Source organism: Lampetra planeri, chromosome 5 (assembly GCF_965212315.1).
Source record: "Lampetra planeri chromosome 5, kcLamPlan1.2.h2, whole genome shotgun sequence".
Lineage (NCBI taxonomy): Eukaryota > Metazoa > Chordata > Hyperoartia > Petromyzontiformes > Petromyzontidae > Lampetra > Lampetra planeri.
The window spans coordinates 14,125,042-14,144,164 of NC_136111.1; the positions used below are offsets into that span (position 1 = coordinate 14,125,042).

The following is a 19,123-nucleotide window of genomic DNA, read 5'->3' on the forward strand; positions in this document are numbered from 1 at the left end:
AGTCACGCAAGCCTTTTTGGACCCATACGCTTAACCTTAAATAATGCGAGTTCAACCCCGATGAAGCTTGGAGAGCTTAATGTAGTTCCAAGAAACTCACAAACATATTTATTGTGAAAGACCCAACACAGAAAATCCCTGGGTTGTATTTTCCACGAGGCTCATGGGCCACCCTAAAACCACATCCGCACAAACCATGGCATATGCCGATACCTGATGGACAAATATACAATTTTAAAATCTCGAGTGTACGACTGAGGTCATTCAGAACAGACAATACAACTTATAATGACGCTTTACCCGATCCACAAATAGGAAGGAGACATCACAGCGTTACACTTCGCTACTACTGACTCGGTTATCTGGCTTGACCACCTGAATATTAAATTGTAGTTGTTACTCTACATCAACCATATGAAAGAATAAGAAGAAGTTCATTAAATGTAGTTTGTAAATAGCTTTCATTGCTATTAACTTTTCTGTTATTTCGTAAACATTTTTGAAGTTAAATATTTAAGAAAACAAAAGAGCAACGATAGTCACGATACAACGATATTGTGTTACCCTGTACCTTATGCTGCACATCTCCTTATCGCGATAACCCCAAGGTGCAATTATGTCGAATAGTGGATCCGTCAAAATCGACGATTTACGATCTATGCAACTTATATGCTAATTCAAAGCTAATCTGGGCACAAATAGACAAATACACAAGGAGACGGGATGTACGAGTTAAACAATACCAAAAAGCGAGCATAAACGAGACATGCCATAGAAAGACGCTATAGACATAAACCCCCTTTATTAACAAAATAAATAAGCAGACAATACACCTCCGTCACATATATTTGTATCTCGCCCAAAAAACATGTAAGTATTTTTTGACACATCTCCACCGGCCACAGCACCTTGTGGGAGTGATTACTTTGTCAGCTGCATTTGCTTTACTGTGACGAAACTCTCCAGGTGTAGGGTCTGTTTCGACGTGAAATGTTTCATCAGTAGAGTCGGTGATTGCTTCAACCAACTGATGGGAATCGTGACTCGGTCGGCGTTGTTTGACGGGTCGCCTCTCTGCGTGGGATTGGGAGTCGTGGTGTGCCGGGTGGGTGAGGTGCCCGGGCGTGTGCACGGGAACACAGGAACACGGGGAAACGCGTCACGTTTCCGCGGCGCATTTATACGGGGATAGCGGGCGTGCGTGTGCGTGCGTGCGGATTCCCACACATCTCTCACACACAAACAGCCACGAGGCGAGGTGCCGTGGATATCAAACACACACACACACATACAGCAGAGGGGGTTGGGGAAGATTTGGAGAAGGAGGTAGAGGGACACACGAGCGAACGACCAGAACGTAGATCGAAGAATATAGAAGACAGAGAAAGGGAGCGTTTGCATAGGGAGATGCAGAGATACACGCGCATATACGACAGCAAAACATACTTAGAGAGACACGGACAAGCGTGAACGTGCTGGTGAAAGATTGATAATGGATTAGTATGGCTAACTTTAATGGGACTTGGTCACAATAATCCGATATTCACACAGAGACACGTACACACGCATGCAGTGTTTACTTAACTATTATATACCTTAACAGACTTACTCAGGAATACGTCTTGTTCATAGTTCTGTTGTACGGTTACACGTGTACACACTACGACACGTACGCGTATACAAACTAATATAACTATCAAGGAAAGAACATCGCTTGCCATCATAGAACCATATATGCGCAATTTACAGATCTGACGGCACATAACTACACACACACACCTATACAATTTAACACAACATTTTGCAAATATAAAGTGCACATTATAAGTTATTGTACGGTATTCGCATATTTTTCCAACACCTGCACGTCCGACACCTGTGTATTAGCTGTCTATAGTTCCACTGCTCCATTGGCTATGTAGGGCAAGGCTGTGTGTATAATTGCAATCAGTGTATGTTAATAAAGAGTGTATCCGCATTCGTATTAAGAGGCGGTATAACACTGGGGCCTGCGGCTCTCGGCCTGCGGTCACTGGAGAGATGACCGCTATGTTCCTCGCGGTCGCACTCCTCGCCTGCGTCTGCACACGTGAGTAGATCGATCGCTGTGTACGCGGGGCATCATTCATTCATGAGCACAACGGCGCAGTAATTGATACGTAAACGCTCATTAATTGGCTGAAAACATCTTAATATATCGGGACCGCAGAGCTTCAGCAATTGTTGTAAGCCTGCTCACCGCCTGGCTGCTGCCTTCCCACTGATCTGTAGTTCCTCGCGCCTCCGAGTAATTATCTCTCCTTGAGAGCGAGCAAATTCCGTGTGGCGCGTTACAAGTTGACATGATGATAATTATAATGATGAGGATAATCCAATAAATGGTTAATGTTGTCGCTTTCAAATGCGTGGGGGCGGCGTTCATGTTTCACAGTTATGGACATTTCGCATATAAAACGTCACTTTTGACTCCAAACAAAGCAGTATTAATTTGATCGACCACACGTAGGCATGATGGCTAAGTCAGCGGCCCCTGACCGGGATGAAAACTCACATTTGTGATCACACTGGACAGTATGGCAATGGATTGTTGCATCTGTCTATAACAGCCACCTGGAGTCGTGCCTTGCGCATTCTTCGAGTGCCAATGGGCTCTTTCCTGGTCACACATGAATACATCAATAAATATATAATATTATTACTCATGTATATGTCCAAGTATCTAAAGGCAGGACCCTCTCTCCGAAAGAATCTCGAGACTCGACAAGACTTTTTTTCTGGCTAAGCTAAGTCAGCATAAAATAAAATACGCGTCGGCCCTTTGTTAAGCCATTGCGGGGTGAACGTGTTTCTATACCGTGTCGGTCATGGGGGGTTGTGAGCAAACGTTTCAGTTGAACGTTGACTGTTGACCGACCACGCCATGAGAATGTGGAATTTCCATAACTTGGTCAGGACCACTAATTGAGATAAACGCTGCGTCACACAGACTCATTGGAGCAGGGAGACACTGGATATTCAGTTAATAGATAATTCTATGTCACGGGAATGGTACCAATTAAAGTATGCTTTGCTTTATTTGCTGATCCATGTATTACTCCCCAGGTAACCACCCGTGTAAATGTGAAAGATGTGTCTTGATGGCTTCTGCACGATCTAAAATATAACTGAGAATATTGTATATAATATGGGTACATTTTTACTAATAGTAACATTCTGGAAGCATGTATTCCCTTCAGGTTTATGAGTAATATTGTTACACTGAACCTAAATGAACGAGCGCAATTGACCCAAGGTTTGAATAGTAGCGTTTTCTATCTATACGTACTGCTGTCGGATCAATAATAACAAGTTCTGTATTGGATAACGCAAGGGTTCTGTCGGATCAATACTAACAAGTTCTGTATTGGATGACACAAGGCTTCTGGATCAGCTTTTTTTTTTATTCTATATTGGATTGGACGAAACGAGTGTTCTGTATCGATAAAAAGTCATCGTATGAATATATATATTTTTCCATTTCAAAGTTAATACAGCCTTGATTACTGGAGCTGAGAGTCCATGGAGGGGAGTAGAGTGAGGTTAGAGGGCAGAGGTAGGTAGGGGTGAGTTCATGTAAGAATATTACGGTGAGTTTGATCTTGAAATGGATTCTGGATTGGGAAACAGTTGGGGGACTGGATTAAACTAGAAACTATTTATAAAAAAATGTTTAATTTTATTTTAGCAGGTAAGGCCCACTGAGCTAAGTAGTTATTTTCAAAAGCGACCTGGCCACAAATGATAGCTCAACGAAGTGGCTTATCATTAGAAATATATAGCAGCCAAATACCCGAAACCCATGTTTCTAAATGTGGAGGGAGAAACCGGAGGATCTGGAGAAAAATCCACGTGACCACGGAGAGAACATGCAAACTCCAAATATACAGGCGTCAGGGTCGAGATCGAACCAAAGCCCTTCTCTATACCAGGCGAGGGAGTAAACACATCGCAACCAAGGAAGATGATCGGGGTCATGTGGCTATCTCGTTTATGGGACAAGGTTAAAAGTTTAGCCGCAGATTTTTTGTAAGGCAATGTAATTGTTTACAATTCTGATCCTTTTTGCTGTTGTTTGACCACATGATTAATTATACATTGCTCAGTTTTTAATAACCAGGTCTACCTTTAAAAATAGACTTTTAGTCTCAACAGGTTCTCATCTTGTTTAAATAACGTATCTGATTTTATAGACATTTTTTAAACAACAGGCATATCTGCAAAGACGGATTTTTGGGTCTGCATTCATATGCGCACAGTTAATTCAAAATCTATGCCACACCCTAAAATGATTCAGTGCATCAAAACTTTAGTTGTACTGTTAATGACCCATCATCACCATGTTGGGACTAAACTCAAGGGCACAGGGTCTCTGGACCATATTTTTGAATCTCAAAGAGACCGGACTTCTGGATTGGTGTCTTTGAACTGACTATTAAGAAACTATTCTTAGTTTTTTTCGGTAAAGTCACGTAGGTAAAAAATTTAAATTAATAAAAGTTAAATAAAAATTAAATAAAAATCACGACGTTTCGGAGGCAACACAAGCTTCCGTCTTCAGGTGGAACCGTCACAGCACGATTGCTGTAGACGGAAGCTTGTGTTGCCTCCGAAACGTCGTGATTTTTATTTTATTTTTTATTTTACTTTTATTAATTTTAATTTTTTACCTACGTGACTTTACCGAAAAAACCTAAGAATATGAATCCTTGCAGTCACGAAAGCTTCAAATCTAGTATTAAGAAACTGTGGAGCTTTCAGGGCATTGGCTCAAGACTCAACTTCTGGTTCCGTTCGAGCCCCAAATCAAAGTGGTCTAATGTCCCCCAAGTCCCTCGGGATTGTTTGGGCGGTGCCAGTAGAATGTAAATGTTTTTTTAGACAGGAGCCTGCGTCTCCTAACCTTGCATTGATGTTCCCCGATGTTTTGAAGCCTCATCTAAATCTGGGGTTATGGTGCAAGACTATACATCCTTCCGCATTCTAATTGGGCGTGTTATTGGTCTAGGGAGGATAAACGCTTCTTTTGCCAGCCATTGTGTAACCTTCATCTGCTCATTAAGTGTTAATCGTGCAAGGACACAAACAGGCGTACCCAAGGAGTAGGGTGCTCGTTTATTCATCCTATAAAATGTTGCAAGCGACTGTCAACCACTGTCTCTGACTGGCACCGTTCTAGGCTTTTACAAAAACAGGGGAAAATGGCAGACATGCTCATAGACTGTGTTTGGCATAATTCATATAGGCCAGAGCAAAAATTGGTTCCACCTAAGATAGCAAAACTTTAGTCTTACCGATTTATTTATATGGCCAATAAGAGTGGATTATTTGATAACCAACTCATTTCAAATGGTTTTACATAATTCACCGTTATTGGCCACATAAAGGAATTGTAACCACTAAAGTTATGTTACCCTCAGATGGTACCAACAAGTGAAATATCTGATCTGGGCTCATGGAATAATACTTTTCCCTACAAGCCATCGCCGCCGATTTGATCACTTTATCGATTCAGGGACGTGATAATTTTCTTTCTACATTGTGATAAGTGATCATTTGTGGCTTCAGGGGTCATGTGAAACAATTAGTGTACATAGAAAAAAATAGACCCTTAAAGCGATTAGGTATGTGTGTCATGAGCGTAAGAATATATATGAATCTATTGATCAATGCATTGTTACACCCCTACTTGTGAATAATACTGGTAGGAACCTCCTGGTTACACCAGCCCACAGGGGATTATTGTGTCCGTCCGTCGTGCAGGGAGGGGCTGGGTGGGGAGTGAGGGGCTGGGTGGGGAGGATGGGGAGGGGCTGGGTGGGGAGGGTGGGGAGGGGCTGGGTGGGGGGTGGGAGGGGTGGGGCTGGGTGGGGAAGGGCTGGTCACCCCGTGGTGCCCTTATAAAACTCAACGTTTAACCTACTCACGTCGGCTTGTGCCCGCCCTCACAGTCGGGCATATTTGCGGAATACACCACGCCGCCGTTGACCCTGGCCATTGAAGGAGCAACCCAACGTTCCTACTCCCTCCGCAGGAATGTGTTAAATTAATTACAGTTTAACCTCGGAGCCAAGAGAACCAAACTCTATCCATTGATAGATGAAGGCCTCCCTCAGCTGCTGCCTAACACTGATAGACCCTACACGTGGTCTTATTTAATCGCTCATCCTCTGCAGTGGATGTGCTCTTGGGTTCCTGCCTTTGGCTGTCATTCAGTCGTCAGTCTCAAACTTTGGCCGCCATTTCTTCTAGCAGCATGACGTGCCCAACCCCATTTACTTTTATCAACAGAGAATAAAATGTTTCATAGGTTCTCTAATCCATGCGTTCGTCTCTATGTCGCTCAGTGTAATTACAAGCATGCTCATCTCCACGCTCATCTGCGCACTTTGCTGCTGTTGTTCCATTTTCTTTGTCAATTTCCGTGCTTCTGATTCATGCACCTTGGCAGGTTCACAAAGGTTTTAGAGCAGCATAGGAGTGGAAATCCTCGCAGTATATACAAAGAAATCTGAGCGATTAAAAATATACGGAGGTATGGCCTTAATTTGATGGGTTATGCTTGCTGAATCTATAGAGCTCTGACCAATGTAGTAGGTACCTCTCTCCCAATTCCCGTATTTCATGATTTGAGTAGTATGTATCTATGTATGTTCCAAACATACAAAAATTACCAGGGGTCTTTTAACAGAAGAAAATAATTTAGGATACACATTTCTTCAAGCAACTGCTCGGCATGTATGTGCCATTGTCTGAAATGTTGTCTATAATAATTTATTTTATTTTCAGGCCACAGTGTTCATGACAAATGTGTTTTCTAGGCATGTATTTATTCACCCCCCTCCCCTCTTCCCCTACCCTCCCCCACTAACCTTAACCCTTCCTTCCAGAGATTCCATGAATTGTTAAGAGTTGTAGTCATTATTAAATTGGAGAATTAACATTTTGCAAAGGTCATCTCATTTCCATTGGCATTTTGTTCTCTTATTTGTGCAAGTATTATTTACATACATCTTTAAACTAATACACGCTCGTAGGAATACATTTCAGTCAATGAATCATCACGTGACTGTAAAACTACGTTTTAAAACAAGACAAGAACAGAGGGGGGACACATTAAATCCCTGGAATAAATGCCTCCCCCCCCCCACCTTGCTCTAGACAAATTGAACAATGAAACCCCTGCGGTGAGTGATAACTGTGGTCACCCGGCAGAACAGAACCATGGAACATAACGACTCAATGCCCAATTCACAAATATGAAGGCGTCATCACAGCGATACACCACTCCAGTACTCTTGACCCAATTGTCTGGCTCAGCCACTTCAACGTAAACTTAGTTGGTGCCCTACGTCAACATCAGCCACACGAAGAAGACAGATCAATAGATTCCCAATGAGACCCATGGACTCACAACTACTCTTAGACTCAGCGATATCTATAAATGCATACTGAGACCCATGGACTCAGAGAGAGAGAGATATGGAGGCATCATCACAGCCATACACAACATGTAGAGGATTACCACTGTAGTCTGCGCTCCCTCAACAAAGGAACAGCAAAACTACACCAACTCTCTCCTTGTAGTTGCTAGCATACATCGACATTGGCATTTAGTTCCCGAACATATAGCCGCCATACGCAATAATAGAAACCTGCCGCAATAATTTGGCTCAATCACTTCAACGTAAAATTCTTGTTTTATATCAACATCAGCCACTTCAATGTAAAATTATTGTTCTATATCAACATCAGCCACTTCAATGTAAAATTATTGTTCTATATCAACATCAGCCACTTCAACGTAAAATTATTGTTCTATATCAACATCAGCCACTTCAACGTAAAATTATTGTTCTATATCAACATCAGCCAAACGAAGAAGACTCTGGAATGCCAGGTCATTGAAAAGAGCTCGTGGATGTCCGTGGGCTCTTGGTCACCTTGGTTATGTAAAGGACAGTGAACGGCACAGCGGGGGGGGGGGGGGGGTTGTGGGTCAAGATAGGGGGTTAGAGCCTCCTCTCTGACTCTCTTTACATTTCAAGTTCCGCGCACACAATGGCTGCGAGGAGAACGCTGGGGGGGGGGGGTGGTCTGCATGGGAAGGAAGGGAGCCCCAATGAGGAGGATATCCTGTCTCGGGCCGCTCACACGCGCGCTCGCGTGAGCACGCGCACGTACAACAAAGACAAAGGTCCCCCGTATCGCCTTGAACAGACTCTTGAGGGGGCAAGTGCTGTTGTTAGCAAGCACCGATATGAACACTGATACGGCACACGAGGGGATGGGTAGGTGGTCAGCACCAATGATCGACTGCCTTTGGCCCTCCCCCCGCCCTCCACCCCCCGTGCTGATATTTACACCACACCGAAAAAGTGGTACTCGATTAAGGCTGAGTCAACCTAGGGGAGACCCAGGACAGGTTTAGATATTTGTAACCGATGTTGGCTGTGAGCGGAAATCGAACTCGGGTCGCCGGGGTTCCTAGCGTCGTGCGCCAAGAGCCACTGCGCTACCGCTCCTCACTTGGGTGAGAGTACAAACGTAGCAAACACGTGTGTGCATGTGCACGTCCACGTGTCAACATGCACACACACACACATGCACGTATGGTTGTACACACGAGACACAACTGGAAAACGTAGCAGAATATGTGCACAACTTGGCCAGATATTGAATGTAGGCCGAAATAAAAAAAAAAGGTTAAATAAAGGGGTGGATTACAAGCAAATTGTTGTTGTTGATGATGATGATGAAGTAACATACCATTGTTCTTATAGAAGAGAGAGTAATATTGCAGTGTACTACCTGCGATTCTGACACGCGGTTCAGAAACACGGCAATTCATGAAAAATATGGAACACAAAGTGAAAAGTGCACAAAGCAGCATGGAGAGACACGTACTTGGAATTACATTGAGGCATAGAAAGCGGAACACATGGTTTCGAGAACATAATGCAGGTTAATGACATCTTCATGACTTTTTACAAATTGTGTGCAGAACACGTGGCTCAAAATGATAATGGCCGACGGTAAAAGAATAATAACTGGTTGACAAGGAATTGTATGCATCAAAAAGTACGTACACCATGGAGATGGAGTGATAATTAGGTGCTGGTGGTTTATTACATCCCAGGATCATGAGAGCTGGTGTTGGGTTGGGGAAGGCCTTCATCCAGTAGTGGATTGACCATGGCTAATGATGATGAAATTGTTATTATTTAGTTTGTTCATTAAATGTAAATGTAAACACAATTTAGTGATTCTCTTCTTGTGTATGGCGGCAATATGTTCAGGTGCTAAATGTCACTCAACGTCTTCAGGCTACAGCGAGAAGGCTTTATCAGTGCGTTCGTGTAGTTTTGCTGTTCCTCATCAATTTAAGGAGCGCTGTAAACATTGGTTTACTATATGGTGCATAGTTTGGGTTGCACGGCCACAATTGCAATGTTGCTTAAATAAATGACTACTTAATGTTTTTTTTCAGTTGGCCGGACTTTCCCCGAAACTGGAAAGCCGTCCCTCCAATGAGTTGAGCTTCCACAGGTTTGACTGTACTGCAAAAATGGCTGAAGTGGAAATGTCATTCTAGCAGGAAATTTAAGGAATGTCCCAGTAAACGTGCAGCATTGGGCCACCAACTTGTTGGTCCAACATTTCTAACCACATACCAACGTTGGCCCAACGATACATGCTTATTGGGATATGCGCGTACCGAATTTGTAAATGTATTCCTTGTGTGTGTGTGTTTTTCACAGTCGGTGCCCATTCCCGTCCACAAAAGAGCCCAGTGATTGATTTACCCTCAGATGTGTACGTTACGGAGGTCGGCAAGAAGATTGAAATCATGTGCAGGTGTGAACAAGTGCGCACATGTGCTACACACACACATGCATCTGAAGAGTATTTTGCCACTGACGTTTGAGTTTATTTTGTTTAACCAGATGAGAACTTAACAGCCCAGGGTGAGTCTTATTTGCAAGAGTGACCTGGGACATTAGTCTGCCAGTAGAGGGGGCGATGATTTGCTATAATCCCAATTGAGTTATTTTATTATTATTTGAAAGGCCATGATATGATAGGGCAAACTACTTGCCTATTAAAAACAAGGCCAACAATGTCAGCTCATCAAAAGCAATGCAGTCATAGAGGGACACAATTCCAGGCAGGGATCGAACTTAGTAACTAGAGAAGTTTCAGTTTCATTTATTAGGTACTAGCTTTCCTACCCGGTTTCGCCCGGGACTTGGATTCACCACGCCCGGCCGCCTTTGTCTCCCCAGTGGCGATGTTCACACACCATACCAGTTACTTGTTTGAGGCTGAGTCGAACTAGGGGAGGCCCAGGATCGGGTAAAATAATCGTCACCGGTGGTGGCCGTGAGCGGGAATCGAACTCAGGTCGCCGGGTTCGTAGCGCAGCGCGCTAACCACTACACTACAATGCGTTACGCTGCCACATGCGCGGGTCACGTGACAGATGTGACGTCACAGCTCACTTGCCGTGCAAAAAATGTATGCATTATTGAGCTCCCCCCCCCCCCCCCCAAAAAAAAAAAGTGTATTTTTATAATGTTTGCATGGTGTACAGTCTGGAAAGTACCCACATGGCAAATTTCCAGTTTGTTGCATGTCGGGAAGTACGCTAAACATTTTGAACAGACACACATAATCACAACTTTGCCTTTTATATATACTGTATGGAGATAACCCTGTGAGCCATGCGGCTCTTGACTCGGGTGCAACCGCAACAAAAAAGACATGAAGTGGGGCGGGGGGCGCCGTGTTTCTCGTGCAGTGGCCGTGGTTCCCTTGCGTGGTCGGGCCCTCTTGGCTCGGGTGAAAATGCGAGTTCGGATGTGGCCGGGTCGAGATCGCCGTCAGGGTCGTGCCCGCGTGGGTTCACACGCTGCGTGGCGCTGCTCGTCCCATCCGCAAGAGTCGAGGACACGGGCGCTTACACCTGCACGCAGCATGGGAGAGGAACTCGTAAACACAGGGCGGCGAAAGTGCATGTGTACGTAGCAGGTACGTTACCGACATTCCCGTGGACAGTGCTCCTGATGATGATGGTGATGGTGAATTGTAAACGGATTATGTTCATGTTGCTTGTGAGTGTGTAATTTGGGATTTTTTTTACAAGGCAAAATGGTTCGCTTTTACGCAGGTCAGCAGTGCCCAAGAAAGTGATTGGAGTGGATTGGTGAGTTCTGGATCACTGCTTTATTTTCAATTCTATCAGGCGCAGAGAGATAAGAACGACGTGGTTCACCCCAGATATCACAGCACCATCACAAATTCGACCTAATTTGTGCTTTGTATAGGCATAGTCATAATTGTGCAGAGTTACAGAGACTCTAGAACGGAAAATAAAGCCAACCGTCTTCAATGCCTCCTTAGGTAGAGTATTAAACTAATCTATTCATGACTTGATAGTTTTACAGTTTAGTTTAAAATAGCCAATCCACGACAGGTCAGGTGAGATTGTTTTGGGAAGCAAATTCATGGTTTTACTTGGCTGAAAATAATATTATTGAACACAATGGGAGGAAATGCAGTGGTATTGCGTGACATATATGGCTGGGATTTTTTTTAGTTGAATGTGACCAGGTTTTTGAAAACTAAAACTATTTTTATTTTACCAGGTAAGGCTCACTGAACTATACAGCTATTTTCAGAAGCGATCTTGCCACAGATGATAGCTCAACGAAGTGGCTTATCATGTGGAAATTTATAGCAGCCAAATACTCTAAACGCATGTTTCTTCATGTCGAGGGGAAAACCGGAAAAAAATCACGTGACTACGGGGCGAACATGCAAACTCCAAAATACAGACGTCCGGATCAGGATTGAACCCACGACCTCCTGTATATCAGGCGATGTAGTTCACATCTGGCCACCTTGGCGCGCCAAGCAGGAATAGTTTTCAATGGAGAGGGGAGGGGCGGAGAGCTCATGTTCTTGTACGTAGTGGCGGTCACGTTATTTGTCAAGAAGCAAATTAATAGGCATTTAACGATGGATTGATACACAGATTAAATTCGATTCTTAACTTGATGATGAACGCATTAAATTGTGTGTATGAGAATCGATTCCACTTGATCCAGTTGAAATGTTAATTAAATTCTGTTACACTTAGCCTCATGGAGTGAACACAACTTGCACAACTGAGACAAAACAAAGAGAGAAGCAATACAAATGAGATGGTAAAAACGAGACGAAATCATGAATTTTCTTACAGAATTGCAACCCTGAATTATGATCATTAATCCCATAACTTTCCAGTTATGCTGATGGAATTGATATTGCAATGGTGTTATTTGTGTTGTTAATGTTGAAACTAGCTTCATTAGCGATAGTGGTAATATGTTTTATTGTGTTGATAGTGGTGTTGTGATAGTGGTGTTATTGATAATAATATAATTGGCGATGTTTGTGATGATAATGATCTTGATGGTGGTGATGTTGGTGAATGGTGCTGATGTTGATGGTGTCGATGTAGATAACGTTGGTGGCTGGGGGAAGATTGATGTCGAGTGTCGTTGACGGTGGTCATGTTAACTTCGTCAATAGTGAGGGTTCTTGGGTCTTTAGTGAGGGTGCTGACATTGGCGTTGACGTGGCTGTTTGAGAGTATGAATCCTGATCATGTTGATGGTGATGTTGAATGTTGTTATTATGAATGGTTTTTCATGTTCATATTAAGGTTGTTGATGGTTTTGTCGATGTTGATGTAGATCCAATTCGACAAGTGCTCCCTGATAATGACATCACAGTCGTATATGCGCGCAAGGACCAATCGGCGCTCATCCCGTGCCGTGCAACTCACCCCGACTCAGAGCTTACGCTAATGCAGGTGACGTGACGCGTATTTACGCACGCATACATACACATGTGTTAGAGCCAAAAAGCAGAGTAGTACAAGTATGCATGCAGGCATACGCGTTTCAAACAAAAGGCAATGTCTCCCTGCACCAATAAACATGGGATGCGCACACGTCTGTTTTGGAAATGAGTTCATGTGGGAAATTCCACATTCCTATGGCAGAGGATAGTATATGACACAATGGTCGTATTTGTTAAAATCGTTTTCCATTATATTTCCAAACTTATTCCATAGGTGCTGTCGACGTCACGTCTTGAGACAAATCCGTTTGGAATGCTCACAGAGCAGTGCATCGCCCTTTGTTTTGGAGAATGGTTCCGCAGAAGGAATATCTGAGATATCCCTTTATGATCCCTTCAATAACCCTTTGTTATGCACACAATAAGGAAGCCATTTCCCACATTCACTGTTATAGAGAAATGCTGCCTGCAAAGCAGTCAAACCTACTTTAAAAAAACATAAGATTTTGTACATAGCCAAAATAAGTCAAAACCCTAAATTGAATAGAAAGGGTTTTTTTTAATCATGGGTTTACTGGTGGCTGTTTTGAGACCATCGACTTACTCCACTTGAGAGCTTTGTTTTTTAGTCACAGGTGGCTGAAATTTGGATTCGAACCCGTGATCTGAATGCTGCTGGCTTAATGTTCTGACCACTGAGTTACCCTGCCACCTCTGAATTGGTCCCATTGTGTATTCGGAGTTTATTTTCTTGGTTCTTTCGGTAAAGTCACGTAGAAGGGAAATAATAAAATAATAAAGATAAAACATAATAAAATAATTCTCACGACTACAACGCAAGCAGCCGTCCTCAGGTGAAGAATGAAACACCACCAAGCTTGGAGCGTATATTTAAGCTGGGTTGGAGGGGGAAGAAGAGCGCCTTGACAAAAGAATTTGCATATCAAGAGGAATTTAGCATATTTATGGAAAATGGTGTAGGAGGTGGGCGGGGGGTTTCAAAGTCATATTATGCCCGTGCATTATGCAGGATTAGCAGCATCAAAGGGAGGGGATAGGGGGTAGCATTAACAAAGGGAAGGAATGTTAATAGTATGTAGCTGCAGTTACTAAACCACCACGTAAAAAACTAAAGTATAAACTACATAGTATCATCAGTATACTAAATATACTCTCCAATAAGCTGAGCTACTAACATTAAGTAATACACTACAATTCTATGTCGCAAAAAATATAATATGCTTCCAACTAAACTTTTTTCTCTTACATCACACGGGTCTACCCGTACTATATACTACCATAGACAAACTCAACATTTAATTATATACTGTATTACTATACACACTCTATACCTTCGACTATAATATTACCCTAAGTATTATTCTACCCACCCTACTGTATACCACACTGCTGTATATTCACTATACAATTACGATACTGTATATTACCTTACACATTGTATTACACATTACAGTTTTATACTGTTTATACAATCTGCTATACACTATACCATTGACCGTCGCGTGAAAGATACCAAGAGGAAGCAACGAAATATGTCAATGGGAGAGTGGTGATAGGAGACCTGCAGCGGAGCAAAGAATCCATTCCCTGTGGAGAATACAAGATATATAGTCAATGCCAGTGAGTGGACTGCGGTCTGAAAGTCACCGTAAACGTGAACACAATCAGTTAAGATCCGAAATGGTTTATTACGTCCTTCCAATGATACCGAAAGAACCAAGAAGATGAATCCCTGCAGTCACGAAAGCTTTAAATCGAAATATTCGGAGTTTGCTTGCCAATAACATCTGGCAACCCAGCAGTATTTATTTCACAACTGTGACTGCTGATGAGATCCAGAGTGTTGAAACCTATCCAGCGTTTGGTGCTTAACAAATTATGTTGTATCATGTTGTACTTCCTACATGCCAATGTTGAGGGCTGATAGCCACGAGAAGGCTTAAGGAGAGAGAGAGAGTTGGTGTAGTTGTGCTATTCCTTCATTGACGGGGCACAGGCTACAGTGGTTTACTATATTGTCCATAGTTTCAGTTGCATGACCACAATCGCACTGTGACTTGCATATGCAATGCCCATAGCCTGATGAACTAAAACATATGCATTTTTACGTTTATTTATGAACAGCACTCTTTACAAAAAATACATATTTTATTTACCATAATGTTCCACAACAGTGCATCTTTTTTTTTACAAATACGTCCAAGACACCCACTCATGCGTATAACTCCTCGCCTCACTCGGGTTTCCAAATCTCACAGCTCTTCCCAGAGAGAGTACTCCCTGTCGACGGGACTAATGTGCGTCTGGACCGGGGTCGTGGGTTCGAGATCCGGAACTACTCAGGTCTCTCCCTCAACTTCAAGTGTGCGGCAACGCGTGGAGGGCAAACCCATCCGTCGGGGATGGTGTTCCTACAGTTCGTGGGTGCGTGCCAACATGCGCCTCTGAGTGTGTGTGTGTGTCCGTACGAATTCTCTACAACACTTATCTCAAATGGTCTCAATAGTCATGTAACCACAGTCATGATCGTGCTACCATTATGATTCAAGAACCCAAAATAACGTAAAGATGAGGCAATGCAGCAAATATAAACAACAAAAATCTCTTCACAAATTGCTAATTTTGTTTTTTGTTAAAGGACGTGATCTGACCTTGTCTGACTTCCCTATTTATATATATGCGTATGTTGGTCCTCTCTTCACGTGACCTTCGTGTGCATGTTGCGTGTTTGTAAATTGATTGGATTAATTCTAAATATATTTTTAGGTTTTAGTTTATGAGACCGTGGGTGACTGGATTGATTTTTACTGAGTTGAATGTTTTTTCATAGTTTACAGAGGTCAGGTGCAATGGTACTGTAACTGAAATTCGTTGGTCTATTACAGAATATGATGAGGAGCATGTGTTTGGTCCACGGTAGTGAAACAATTCCTAAACCCTGCGTGTTCGCCTAATAACTCATACACGTGTAGCCTATGCAAATGTTGTTCAGCCGCATAAGTGTAGCATGGGCTGGCGGAGTGAATTTATTCGGATTGGCAGGACCTGGATCAGTAATGTCAGAGTTAGACCCTGTGACGGAGACCCTTGAATGGTGCAACTGGGAAGATTTCGGCAACTGGCCTCCAGCAACAAGAAGCAGGGAAGCTGCTAGCGGTGTAAGATGCATTGATTAGTCAATTATCTCATAACATCAAATTAATCTCATAACATCAAATTTTCAGCTCATGTACTCAGCTCATGTGTCTAGAGATCAACATTTTCGCATCCGTATGTTGTTCATGTCACCCCTTCAGCCTCTAGTGGTGTTGTGCAATAATGGATGATTTAATCGCATCGTGAGCCATGGTCACTGGAGATCGCTAAATCAGTCTGCTTTGTGACCTTCCCCTGAGCGAGCCTTCACTGCTGCACTACCCCTTGAAGCAAAGCACACCTGACACAGATTTCTAGAGATGTTGCCACCACTCGTTAATAAATGACCGCCGTTGACGATGTTTTGTGCGGTGCAGGGAAGATGTTGTCCATACGCGTGTCGGTGGAGGGTGGTGGTGAGCGGGCTGTCGGTGAGAATCTGACCGTCACTTGTGAGGTCAGGACGGAGCCCAACGTGAGAGTGAAATTCAGCTGGGACTACCCGCGCCGCTCGGTAGGAATATATGCACACACGACCGGAAAACTAATTATTGCGAATTTTCACAAAGGATCACGAATTTTCACACTTTCTTAAACTTTTAACGAACAACATTTCTCGCAAATTATTTAATTGCGTAAAACCACAGCATGATCATGCCGAACTATACCCATTTGTGAAATATAGCACTTTCGTGATGGCTTCGTTGTATTGGAATGGCACAAATATCACTATTAGTAGATGGCGAGTAAGGGCAAATCAGAAGAGGCCTTACCCCCGACTAACATAATCTAAACCTCAAAAACATTTTGAAGACTTTGATTTTCCCGGGTAATTATTCCATACTATTCTTGCATATGATAGCAATACGTTCAGGAGCGTCGATGGCTGCTAACTGGGAAAAGGCTTCAGGAGAGACAGTCTGCGTAGTTTTACTATTCCACATTCGTTGAAGGAGCACCGACTACAGTGCTTTCCTATGTAGTCCACAGTTTGGGTTGCATGGCCACAGTAGATATGTGTCACTACGACTACCACTACACCGGCTGAGTAGCTCATTTTAAGGGGCGTGAATGGGTGGCGCGACCGGAGAGTGCGATTGAGGAGTGTGTTGGTCGCGCGAGGCAGGTGAGCCGTGAGGTGGTCACGCATCAGATGATGAAGAAGGTGTACGAGGATTTCTACTTCGTGGCGACACTCACCCTGCAGAACGTGCAGATGGAGGATGCAGGGGAGTATGCGTGCAGGGCGGACGGTGACGACAATTACATGAAGAGCAAGAATGTGGTTGTGTATGGTACGTGTGTGCGTGAAGGTGACAGCACTTGTCCTAACAGTCTGTTAAAGGCTATATGGGGGGTCTTTGTTAGTGTGTTGGGAGCGGTAGTGTAGTGGTTAGTGCACTGCGCTATGAACCCGGCCACCCGAGTTTGATTCCTGCTCACGGCCACCAATACCAGCGACGATTAAATTATCTGAACCGGTTCTGGGCCTCCTGGAGATTGACTCTTGCCACAACATCGCTAACTTCGAGTTGCCCGGCGCGAGTTACAGAGCCTTTGGCATGGAGAAAAAAAACCGAGCTTCTCCAATGCCTTTTTTATCCAGATTAGTAACACAGCCATTTCATAACAGATCGGATGAGAATGTTGTGCCAAGCAGATGAATGTTTTTTTTACGATGCCTTAGAATATTATTGTTAAAGACGATTGGAGGCATTAAAGTTGTGGGCTGGCTGCGATGACAGGTGTATGTTGGTCTAATTTTGGCCATTGCTATCCATCCACTCAACTGGTCAAGGCCTGATTCATGACCTCTCATCAACACACCTGTGTTATTTTCCCTACAGTGCCTACATTTGTCTGTAACTCCCCCCCCCCCCCCCATCATGATTGTCTGCATCGCTCTAAAAAGGATGCGTGCGCTCTCGCTGTCCGTAATTGCAGAAGCGCCGTTCTTGAACGTGTCATACAAGGGAAGTCCACACTTGGAAACTCGGCTGGGCAGGAACAGTCCCCGCATGTCCATTCACGTCCGAGCCTACCCCCCTCCTGTGCGCATCACCTGGTGCGGGACCGCGCGGACGCATTGATGCACACACACACACGCACACACGCACGCACACACACACACGTACGCACGCACACACGCACACACACACACACGCACACACACGCACACGCACACACACACGCACACACACACACGCACACACACGCACACACACACGTACGCACACACACACACACGCACACACACACACGCACGCACGCACACACACACGCACGCACACACACACACGTACGCGCGCATGCACAAACCATTTGAGATAGTTTCGAACCATTTGAACCGTAACCGTTTCAATCGGTATTTGGTTATCCCGAACCGGACCATACCATAATTTGATTCAACACCTAAGTCACTGCATCGCGTGCTTTCAGATGTCCTTCTGCAGCCATTTGGAACGCTTTTTCTTCCCATATTAGGAAGCCACTGGAGCGATGCACTTTTAAATATAGATTGAAAACGAATTTCTTTAGAAATGCTCTTTGTGTTTAGTTTGTTGTCCTGTCCCCCACGCCTCCAATTAGCACGGTTGGCTACATATAGTGCGAAAAAAGTTAAACATACATACCTCGTATGGATGGTAGTACAGGAAGTGTGGGTTTTGTGCCTGCGGATATTTTAGTGTTATCCCCGTATAAGCATGGCGTTTTTTTACCTCCTCACCGCATGCAAAAATCTCCTTAAAACAAACTGGCCGAACATCCCAGGGTAGGACCATCCCGAGAAATAGTTTTGGGACTTAGAATACGTCTACATTATAGACTGCCAATACGCTCACCAGCTTAAAACCAGGCGACAGTCTACATTATAGACTGTCATTACTCTCACCAAGGTTAAGAATCAGGCTACAGTCTACATTAGTGATTTCTTTGTTTTTATTCTTTTTATTAAATTTGGTATAATTTTTATTCACTTTCTTCTTATTATTATTATTATTATTATTTTTCTATCCACGTGATTTTATCGAAAGAACCAAAGAATAGGTGACAAAGCCTTTGCCATTGCAGCACCAAAGTT

General features: G+C 43.5%; 1 protein-coding gene across 1 annotated transcript in view; it reads left to right on the forward strand.

The window, feature by feature from the left end:
* The first annotated feature begins 1,213 nt into the window (after positions 1 to 1,213).
* The window catches only part of LOC144718952 (vascular endothelial growth factor receptor 1-like), a 46,617-nt gene continuing 28,707 nt past the window's right edge, over positions 1,214 to 19,123 (forward strand). Inside the window, exons 1-8 of the mRNA XM_078594589.1 lie at positions 1,214 to 2,089; positions 9,798 to 9,894; positions 10,838 to 11,067; positions 12,777 to 12,895; positions 15,165 to 15,330; positions 16,419 to 16,555; positions 17,168 to 17,336; positions 17,986 to 18,106. Coding sequence (XP_078450715.1) covers positions 2,041 to 2,089; positions 9,798 to 9,894; positions 10,838 to 11,067; positions 12,777 to 12,895; positions 15,165 to 15,330; positions 16,419 to 16,555; positions 17,168 to 17,336; positions 17,986 to 18,106 — 1,088 coding nt within the window. The 5' untranslated portion in view covers positions 1,214 to 2,040. The remainder of the gene's footprint in view (positions 2,090 to 9,797; positions 9,895 to 10,837; positions 11,068 to 12,776; positions 12,896 to 15,164; positions 15,331 to 16,418; positions 16,556 to 17,167; positions 17,337 to 17,985; positions 18,107 to 19,123) is intronic.